General features: G+C 42.7%; 2 protein-coding genes across 3 annotated transcripts in view; one reads left to right on the forward strand and one right to left on the reverse strand.

Moving 5' to 3' along the window:
* Positions 1 to 2223, forward strand: part of mto1 (mitochondrial tRNA translation optimization 1) — a 5932-nt gene extending 3709 nt beyond the window's left edge. For both annotated transcript variants that reach the window (XM_037080811.1, XM_037080810.1), the window contains exons 7-13: positions 24 to 214; positions 307 to 437; positions 723 to 927; positions 1153 to 1324; positions 1408 to 1517; positions 1617 to 1774; positions 1924 to 2223. In XM_037080811.1, coding sequence (XP_036936706.1) covers positions 24 to 214; positions 307 to 437; positions 723 to 927; positions 1153 to 1324; positions 1408 to 1517; positions 1617 to 1774; positions 1924 to 2085 — 1129 coding nt within the window. In that variant the 3' untranslated portion in view covers positions 2086 to 2223. The remainder of the gene's footprint in view (positions 1 to 23; positions 215 to 306; positions 438 to 722; positions 928 to 1152; positions 1325 to 1407; positions 1518 to 1616; positions 1775 to 1923) is intronic.
* Positions 2098 to 6947, reverse strand: LOC119009491 (tectonic-3-like). Its single transcript, XM_037080812.1, has 14 exons — positions 6351 to 6947; positions 5351 to 5465; positions 5171 to 5268; positions 4886 to 4998; positions 4688 to 4796; positions 4443 to 4555; positions 4308 to 4346; positions 3797 to 3871; positions 3592 to 3711; positions 3411 to 3509; positions 3208 to 3311; positions 2948 to 3095; positions 2650 to 2784; positions 2098 to 2551 (listed from the first exon to the last, which is right to left on the reverse strand). Exons 1-14 carry the CDS (start codon positions 6655 to 6657, stop codon positions 2306 to 2308), a joined length of 1821 nt encoding a protein of 606 aa, XP_036936707.1. The 5' UTR covers positions 6658 to 6947; the 3' UTR covers positions 2098 to 2305.
* Positions 6948 to 10640: the final 3693 nt, after the last annotated feature.

The following is a 10640-nucleotide window of genomic DNA, read 5'->3' on the forward strand; positions in this document are numbered from 1 at the left end:
ACTCTGGTCGTTGTCTCTCACAGGTACTGCCCCTCCATTGAGTCCAGAGTGCTTCGCTTTCCGGGCCGACAGCACCAGGTGTGGCTGGAGCCCGAGGGGTTGACCTCTGACCTCTTGTACCCTCAGGGTCTATCCATGACCATGCCCCCCAACGAGCAGCTCCGCCTCATCAGAGAAATCCCCGCCTTGCACAGAGCGGAGATCCACACACCCGGTACACCTCCTGAGTCCTGTCTGAGTGCCTGCAGTCACAGATTTGACAGTAGAGTGTTCCCTGAACGTTTCTTGTGTTTCGGGTACCCCCAGGCTATGGTGTGCAGTACGACTTTGTGTGTCCCACTCAGCTGAGTCCTGCCCTCCAGGTGAAAAACACCCAGGGTCTCTTTCTGGCCGGTCAGATTAACGGAACGACGGGGTACGAGGAGGCTGCTGCACAGGTAGCTTCGACATGCACACACAGCTGGAGGCACAGACCATTCTTTATACTTATATAAACAGATTAACTTGTTGTAGACAGCAGGTGTTATCTCAGTGTCAGGTGTGTCATGTAGTTAGATTTTTTTCCAGGAGTTTGAGACTGAGGAACTTTCTGTCTAACAGGTATTACTTGTTTCTGGTTGTATCAGTTGGAGGTGTGGAGGGTGGATCCTTCCTCCTCATGGAAAATGTTGGGGATCTAGTTTGTGTTGTACTTAGGAACACACCACCTCTTGTCTGTGCAGGGCCTGTGGGCGGGGGTGAACGCTGCCCGCTGGGCGCTCTCCTTGCCAGCAGTGATGCTGTCGCGCACGGAGAGTTACATTGGCGTTCTCATTGATGATCTGGTGAGTCGAGGCGTCACAGAGCCCTACCGCATGTTCACCAGCCGGGCTGAGTTCAGAACCTCTCTAAGGCCGGACAACGCTGACCTCCGTCTTACTCTGAAAGGTAGATACAGTTCATGCTTGGTGATTATTTCCAGTGGACCCTTGACCTTCCCTTAAAGCCCAAACGCATTCCACTGTTGCATCAATGGAGCAATCCTTTCTCACGTTTTATTTAAATAAAAACATTATAATAAACATCACATATATAATAAGTCTTTATATTTATTAGATCATTGTATATTATTCCTGTCTTTTAGTTTTTCTCTTAAACTTTTTTCTCCCTCAGGGTTTGAGGAGGTGGGATGTGTATCCTCTGTACGCTACCGGGAGGCTGTGAGAGTGCGGGACAGTCTGCAGGACGCACTGGAGGCCCTTCATACGCTCAATTTGTCGACCCCCACCTGGAGGAAAAAGCTGCCCAACATCTGCATCAGTGAGGTTAAGAACATCATACTGACGTGAGTGATGAGGATTTCGAAGTCAAAGTAAAACCTGTGGTCAATTTTGGTCCTGACAGTTGATTTGTGGCTTCTTTCTTCAGTGGTATGAGAATGCTGCAGTACAGAGATGTCTCATTTGAAATGTTGGCATCCATCTTCCCAGAGTGCCTTTCACCTTACATGGAGTTCTCACAAAGACTCAAGATAGAGGGTAAGTATAATAGTTGGCTCAGATATACCTCTGCACTGCTTCTAAATGTTGCCACAACAGTCAGTTCTCTGTCAATTAAACATTTCTCCTGCTGTTCAGCTGTTTACCGGCCACACTGTGACCTACGGAGGAAAGAGATTGAGAGAATCCAGAAGGAGGAGAAGATGTCTCTGCCACAGGACATAGACTATTTCACTCTGCCGGTGTCACTTTCTCAGGAAGTCAGAGAGATTTTAGACAGAGTTCGACCCAGCACTGTGAGTCTGCACATTCAGTGTATTTGTTACTTTCCAAAATTGTTCTTTCTAGCTGCAGAAGAGCCGATATGTCAGTTAACTCTTGGCAAAATGAAATAAACTCTTTTGCTGTCACATAAATGCATCTAATACCATGTTTTATCCTCCAGCTGGGTGCTGCTACACGTTTGCAAGGCATCACTCCAGCTGCAATCGTCCATCTCTTCAACTACATACGCCACATGGAACAAAAGAGGAGACGAAAACAATCAGACCAAAAGGAGGAGAGAGGAGAGGAGCTGTGTGCGACAAATGCGTCTTTACCTCAGTGAACGGAGGCCACATAAAGGACTTGTAACCATGTATTTATTCCTCCAAATGCACAAAAGAATAAATTAATGTTTTGTTCAAATGGATAACTCTTTATATTGTAAAAAAGTAAAATAAAATAAAATCACGTAGTGAAAATAGTTTCATATACAACATTTTCCTCAAGATAAGAAACCCTCAAAACTTAAAAAAATCCCAAACTGCTTCTCTGTAGCAATCCGACTACCTGGTGAAGAATTCTAATCCTGTTAGTAACATTATTGTGAACAGCATTAAACTCCACGTGACCTTCTCAACGTCACTGCTGTTAACAATAAAGTGCCCGTCCAGCTCAGCCGTGCCTCTGGTGAAGAAACCAAATGCAAACTTCCAGTCAGGCTGAGGGGAGCCCCTGGGGGGTTCTGGGTAAAGTGTAATGTCGGCAAACGTCACCTCAGTGGTTAGAGCGATAGGGGACGTCATAGGACACTGAAAAAAAGAAAAAAAGAGTGTTTGGACATTTTTCATAGAGGAGACCTACATGTGTGTATGATCTGGCTTCACGAGAAGAGAGTATACATGCCTACCTTAAATTTTTTACACTTGAAAAGGTATTTGCCCCCCAGGATGTATTTCTGGGGGAGGTCTAGGAGACCCTGGCGAGCCCACAGCATTTGGATGGAGAGCGAGTTGGGGAGGATGCAGCCTGATTCACATGTTTCCTGAGAAAGGGAACAAAATACATGACTGTGAATAGGAGAAACACAAGGTTATATGTTTAAACAACTACATCCAAGATAGTAGAGCCAAACAGCTGCAAAGGACTTCTTATTCGAGTCTAATGATCTGCAAGACAGTTTTTCTTCATTCCTGATGAAGTTGCACCTGCATGCTGACAGGACACTCCTGCGTGATGACTCTCGTCCAGTCCGTTTGGGAGCCCCAGTTCATGGCAATCACATCAGGCGTAGCGAGTCCCTGCAAGATCCCATAAATCTGGGATCGCAGCTCTGAGCAGTCACCAGACGGGGACCTAAACAGGGCATGGAGAGAATACAGTGAATTGGAATAAAATTCAATCCTGCACCACTACCCTTCATGTAAGACACATCAGTTAAAACTAGACAGAGAGATAGTGTACTCACCTGAATGTGCAACCAGTGATGGTGTTGTGTGTGAAGAGGATGGGTGCTCGCCTGCTGGTGTCAGAGGAACACTCCCCACTTGGTGACACCCCCATTGTCCTCAGCTAACTCACTGTCAAGGAACTGTAATGCTTTAATTGGCTCTAAGGTTCAGGGATGAATGAAACATAAAGAGCAGTTCATGATGTTATTTGTGAGGATACAGGCTTCACTTCTCCAGCAAAGCGACCAATGACTGGAGATCCAGCTCTGAGTCCAACTGAAGGAACCGGTCCCCTTGAAGAGGGACTGGATGTCACCAGCTGGAGGAGAGACATGGCATTAATCACAAAGTTTGAATCCGTAGCTCATTTAATGGTGAAATGTGGGGCATCAACAGGCTACCTGGAACTGTACAGAGTGTGTCTGCAACAGCAACTGACTTGGATCCACATTAGCTAAGACCATGTTCACCGTTGCATTCATGAGCTCTCCTCTGCTGTTGTATCCTATGATGAACTCCACCTGCAGGAGAATTGAGAATGACAATTTGTGATTTATGAGACAAATGTGAGAGGGGAAAAAAAAATACAAATGCTTTCCTACACACCTTTTTCACCACATTGACACAAGAGTTGTTTTGTTTGCTTGGTTCCGGCCATTCAGACAGCGGGGTAACTGGGACCTGAAACGAGTGAATAAAGCTCCTTACTTTGAAGAACAAAAACAGCTCTAAATGGAATTAACTGTTAGTATAAAATATTTATTTTGTATGCACATACTGTGGTTTTACAGTCTGGTTACTCCATACTCATGAGGCCAAACAACAACTAAAAAGTTATTTTTTATTCTACAGATACAGATTTTCATATAGTACACAAAGGACAGGGCACAGATTCCCAACCTGAGGGTCCCAACCCCCATTAGGGGCCACAAAAGCTTCATTACTGTCTGTAAATGCAATTAAATCGAATTGTTACTTGTTACTAAGTTGAGTTTATTATTATCATCTCACAGGATAAGGACACGGTGAACACGTCAACTTGTGCAAAGTGCAAACTGACAGCTTTACTGCTATTATCACGCATGGGTTTGAGCTCTACATACAGTCGGTGACTTACCAGAAAGTCTGACACTAGCGCCGTCTCCACTACTGGAACCTGTAATTAAAACATGCTGATGTTAGCCTTTCTGCTGTGAGATACTTACAGTAATTATCTACATAAAAAGCATTCAGTGCTGGCAGACAAGCAGACCTTGATCAGACTCAGGTCGGAGAAGTAGGAGAGGGCGCTGAGACTTGGGTCTGTGGTGCATGACTGAGGAGTTAACATGCGCACACAAGACAAAGACACAGACCTCATGAACTCTGCAGAGAAATACAGAAAGTGTTTAGAAATAAGCGTTAAAGCACATGATATGGTTGTAATATACAGGGCACAACATTAAGTACAGTATTATATGTGTTTTGTCCCTTTAACATCATTTGGGGTGAACTTACTTGCAGGGTTGCGATTGACACAGAATGCAGCAGCAGCACCTGGAGATGGTTGACGAAGGAGGCCCCGCACAGACGAGCTGGAGAAGTATGTCTGGATGACATCATCGACCTACAAAATATACCCACAGTACACTAGCACCCTTACATCGCGAGGGTTTATTAATAATAAAAAATTAAAAGAAAAATACTATTGTTTACCCTGTAGAAACCTCTGCTGTGTCCAATGCTTGTAGGTGCTGGGGGTGAGAAGTGGTACGAGTCCCCTAAGGCTGGATACTGAGGGAGAGCTGGTAGGGACTGGGGGGCTTTTTCTGTTGGGAGAAGTTTTTTAAAAATTTTGATTGTTAGCATTAGTCAAAGATACTTATATGTTGCTCTTTTAGCAGTAATTTGCCTGGTGATGGCGGTGATAAATGTTAATCAATTTTAATATAAACTATATCATGTGTTTTAAATTATCATATTCTCACTGCATCTGTGTACCTTCGGTCCGGACACAAAACAAGGAATCGGTCACAGTGATGAGAGACGAATCCACGTTGGCCCTGAACATCAGCCATTTCTCAATGCAGACTCCTGATCTGTATAATAAAATGGTTTATTTAAAGGCAAGTGATCTGCCTCTAATGTGCTTCAACACCAGGGCATGTCCAGAAGACTTACATGGATATCTGTGGACATCCAGTGAAGACGGTGCTCAAGTTTGCGATACCACAATCAACCGCGTCACAACAGCAGCCAATGTCGCAGAAATCAGGGGTTAAATCACAGAGACAACCTGGATGACAACAGAAAAGACTTGTGTTAGTCAGGAGTACCCAAGTTTTGTGTATTTACAGAATGTTACCAGGTTCACTGGTTTAAATGCACAGTATGTAATTCCGACCACTAGGGGACTCTGAACCAAAACAAAAGATGTAGCAGTGTGGGATTATGGGAGATTTTGGTGAGATCATCTTAGTACACAACTCAGCAAAAGACTCAATACGGGTCTGGTCATTTTCAGACATTTTAATGCAATAATGTTACATACTAGCTCTTTTTACAAACTATATGTAAGCTGTAGTGGAGACATTGTCAGTCAACTGATTTTAAGTCTTAAAATGTGTGACTGCGATTATCGTACCATTGTAAAAACGGAATTCAAAAAGGTTTGTGACCACTGAACATAGACAGAACTGGAAATAGTCAACATGTTGAGCTGAGCGTACATTCTTGGTTCACTTTATTCAATACTGAAACTTACTTTAGATCTCTGAAATGCATTGAAATGCATTTACGTATAAGTCTGACTTTAAACATGCTGTAATAAAGCATCTCCCATGAGATCTGAAATCTCAGCAAGTTCAGCAGCTATGACTGTAGGCAGCTGTCAAAATCCCCAGGATCACCAGATAATTTCATAGAAAAATAACTCAAAGTGCAGTTGCTTCCATTACCAATGGACTCCAAAAAAGATAAAATGGTTTGGCAGCCATATATTCACAAAAATGAATCAGAAGGAAAAGTTCAAATTAGGTTTAGCTTGAATAAATAGTGGGGGGCAATTTGATGGGTAGGACACCTGAGACACTTAAACAAAGGACTTGTTGCAGACTGAAAACAAAGGTAGCTGGACTGGCAGTTTAAATGAATCATAACATGAAGAACAGATGTAAGGTACCCTCTGAAGTCACCAGGGGTTTCGCGGTGGTTGCAGGGGGCTCTTCAGTGGCCACAGTGGGAGCTTCAGACACAGCCAGCGTCGTGTTTGGAGAGTCCTGAGTGAAGTTGAGGGCAGCTGCCTCAGTGGGGCCAACACTGGCTGAGTCCACAGCCTCTGTACCCCCCGGAGCAGGGGTCGGTGAGCTCACAGCCTCTCCGGTAGAGTTAACGGTTGAGGTGACCCCTGACTCTGTGGCTGCGTTTGCCAAACGACCACACAAGACGAGATATATCTGGACGGCACGACACCACTGGCGGGAATTCATTTCGTCAAAGAGACATGTTGCTTTCAACAGAGCGAAGAAGCGTTATGGCTAGCTGATTAGCATTAGCAACATAGCTTATGTCAACTTGACATTTAGCCCGTATTATCTCTCCTACGTCGCTTGTTACAACTTAATTTCCATCATTGTGTTTTTACAATACCTCTAATAAAACAAAATAACTTTAAAGGGAAATAAGCGAATTAGAAGCATCTTTCAATGGGTGCATTTAGCAATATGCTATACATAAATACGCCGCAGGACAAGCTTCTCGTTGCCAAGGAAGTCGTCACGGCGACTTCCGTTACTTGGATATATGTACCGTAAAACCTGTAAAAGAGAAGAAAGACATTTTCCCCAAGTTCTTCAATTTACATAATCAATCAGAAAATAGGCCAACACGAGTAAATCGAACGATTAAAAAGAAGGATACAACAAGGAAATAGGCGTTAAGAAAAGGTCGATTAACACCTCAGATTTTTTGAATAGTAATATGAAGTCATGATTTAAAGCAAAGGGACATCTGCTAAATCTAATACACAGGTATATATTTGTAAAATATTGTATCGTCCAATAATAAATATAAATAAAAAAAATATTTTTATTTATTTATTTATTTATTTTTTACATGTACTCTATACTCAATGTTTGTGGTAAGAGTGATACTTTGCCCCTGATAAAACTGAACTAGTTTTCAAATGAACTAGTAATTTTAAATGTCATTTTTAATATTTAACATTTTAAGACACTTAAGTGGGGAGGAAGCATTGACATTTGGATAATTAATGGAGAGATGTTGCCCCCCGATTTAGATTCCAGAGACTGTTGTCGAAAAACCCAAGTGACTGAAGAGGTGCTTACATACATCTGCAGTCCTTCACTAGAAATTTGCATCCAGCTGACCATCGTCTAGTTATGCATATCAGTTCAAGGTTATGCTTCATTATACGCATGCTATTGCAGTCCCTGGCTTCTGACTTTGTACAATACTCACAGTATATGGTTAATAAATATGATTATATCTGAGGAAATGACCTCAGTTTTTCACCTCAGACCCATTTAACTCAGTTTCCAGAATAACAACTTCAAATGCACTGTCTGCTTCTAAAATTTCTTTCATAATTTGTGCCTCTAAATATACATGCATCATCAAACAAAGTTAGACATGTCAGAACATTAAAAAACAAACAAACAACAACCCACAGTTCCTGCAATGGGTAAGTATTAAACTGGAAACATCTCACTAAGCACTAAAATGCATCACTTACATCATCATCTTTTATTTGTCTGTGAAAAAAGACAGGTCAAAGCAGTCATTCATTTAATAGCTGCTGCAAATGAAATGTGTTGGACTCTTATTACAATGCACAGTTTGAAAAATGGTCATTAAAAAGTTGTAACCCTGTGTGGTTGCTTGTACAAAGACTCTAGCGGGCAACTTTTGGATCCATAACACGATAAAAAAAAAAAAATAATAAGTTGAATTCTTGACATAACTGTTTCCCCTCATGACGTGATACTTAGAAGTCTATGCTTCACTGGCTGTGATGAGATTAGCAGCACCCTGCAGGCGGGAGGCTGGAGGCTGGAGGCTGAATGCCAATCAGAGGTGAACAAAATGTTCCCTGAGATCTACACCACACAGCAAAACATGTTTTGTGTTTTTTTGTTCCTGCTCATTTATGAGGTGAGCCATATTTTCTATCAAAACTATGGGTTTTTTTTTTTTGTTTCACGATTTGAATTGGGGGTTGGGGGAGAGCTACTGCCTCAGGTGGAGGAGTTTAAGTATCTTGGGGTCTTGTTCACGAGTGAGGGAAGGATGGAGCGTGAGATTGACAGGCGGATCGGTGCGGCGGCCGCAGTAATGCGGTCGTTACACCAGTCTGTCGGGGTGAAGAGAGAGCTGAGTCGAAAGGCGAAGCTCTCGATTTACCGGTCAATCTACGTTCCTACCCTCACCTATGGTCATGAACTTTGGGTCATGACCGAAAGAATAAGATCCCGGATACAAGCGGCTGAAATGAGTTTCCTCCGCAGGGTGGCGGGGCGCTCCCTTAGAGATAGGGTGAGGAGCTCTGTCACCCGGGAGGAGCTCGGAGTAGAGCCGCTGCTCCTCCACATCCAGCTGAGGTGGCTAGGGCATCTGTTTCGGATGCCCCTGGGACGCATCCCTCGGGAGGTGTTCCTGGCATGTCCCGCTGGGAGGAGACCCCGGGGAAGACCCAGGACACGCTGGAGCGACTATGTCGCCCAGCTGGCCTGGGAACGCCTTGGGATCCTCCCAGAAGAGCTGGAGGAAGTGTCCGGGGTGAGGGAAGTCTGGGTGTCCCTGCTCAGACAGCTGCCCCCGCGACCCGGTACTGGATAAGCGGAAGAAGATGGATGGATGGATGGATGGATTTGAATTACTGGGCCTGTTTTTATCCAACTGTACTTTTACCCCCATACCAAAACTTTCTAATGACTAGACCTCCCTTGCTCTTACTGCTGTTCCTACTACTGCCACTTGTACTGCCACTTCGATTCCTTCTACAAACCACTACTACTACAAATACTGCTGCTATTGCTCCTACTCACCCTTCTGCTACTTCTATTCTACTACATTTCATTTTCAATTTTAATGTCATCTTCTTAAACTAAATGTTTTGAACAAACAATTGAAACTGAATTGAATTGGAGAGCTGAAACACTCTTTTGAACCAAGTTATTTAACTGTCACAGCTTGATAGTCGATAGTAACCTGATAGTTAGTAACCTGATAGATAGCAAACTGATTTTTAAATGTTTGTTTTACTGTAAAGCTTTGTCAAACCATGTACAGGGTTTGCATTAGTAAGGATTACTGGGTACATAGGTAAATCTTTCCAGCTGTGCCCCCTGGTGGATGCATGACTGCCACTAATGAACCTTTAGCGTTTCAATTGTCCAAGTTGGAAAATAATTGACTGGTTTTATTTAATATACAGGTGCACAGTCATGAATGTATAGTGTAAAGTCAGTCAGAAAGAATAATAAATGTTATGGCAAGTCTTGCATTCTACATTCTTAAATTCACTAAATCCAGCATATCTAACAGACCAGCCTGCCAGTGATGTTTACTGTATGCAGGACTAACAGTGTGTGACAGGTGAGGGTGGTGACTTTGAACTTACCTGCACCCTCACTGCTCCCTTCACTGTCTGTGAGTGTGGAAAAATGAACAAACTGTGACCTTCAGTTCATTCACTAATGCTTTCTTTAATGGTTCAACACTACTGTTTTATTAATTGATCTCATTTGAGAAATGCTTGTGTGCTGGTGGAGCCACAGATAAAACACTGAGCTCCCAGTTTAAATTAAAGTTTAAAGGTGCAATCTGTAGTTTTGGGGAAGAAAGAATAAACAGAGGAAGATCTTTTTTTCCTTTTCTCCATTTATAATGCCAAAGGAAGCTATGTAAATAAACAAACCATTTGTTTTCCTGCCTGAATAAGCAAACTGACCTTAAAGGACAACACAGTTTCATTTTGTTTTACTTTGTTTATATTTGGCGGACCCCGCCACCCTACTAGCTTCAAACAGTGTTCTGGGACATCATTTTCCTCTGAGAACAGCTTGTTTATCCCGTTATGGAAAAAAACAATATGTCTGAGTTTGTATTATTACATCATTTATATTGTGAATATCAAAACTCCAAGTTTGAATTCCTTCTCCAAGACCACATAGGGCCCCCATTAGCTAATAAATGCTTCTACTGCTGCCAATCAGCTCATGTTAGCTAAAGCCAGTCATTTTGAAGTAATTAATTTAAAAGGCTGCTGTAAATGCAGGTAAACATTTACCTTTTGTATCATGACATGTTTATTGAATTTAAAACGTATGCCACATGAATTCAGTGAAGGAAACCTTTCCATTCATTGGTTACAGCTGTTCCTTGTTTACCGAAACTCGAACTCGATGTGTACACGGCGTAGCCTGCAATTTAATCTGAATGTTAACATTCT

Source organism: Acanthopagrus latus, chromosome 20 (genome assembly GCF_904848185.1).
Source record: "Acanthopagrus latus isolate v.2019 chromosome 20, fAcaLat1.1, whole genome shotgun sequence".
NCBI classification, from domain to species: Eukaryota; Metazoa; Chordata; class Actinopteri; order Spariformes; family Sparidae; genus Acanthopagrus; species Acanthopagrus latus.

Excerpts from the sequence above, each read along its gene's own strand:
- LOC119009491 (XM_037080812.1), bottom strand. The coding sequence starts at position 6,657 with ATGAATTCCCGCCAGTGGTGTCGTGCCGTCCAGATATATCTCGTCTTG. Across the intron at positions 3,872-4,307 it reads CGCTAGTGTCAGACTTTCTG|GTCCCAGTTACCCCGCTGTC; the intron begins GTAAGTCACCGA and ends CACTCGTTTCAG. Across the intron at positions 3,312-3,410 it reads TTGCTGGAGAAGTGAAGCCT|CTGAGGACAATGGGGGTGTC; the intron begins GTATCCTCACAA and ends ACAGTGAGTTAG.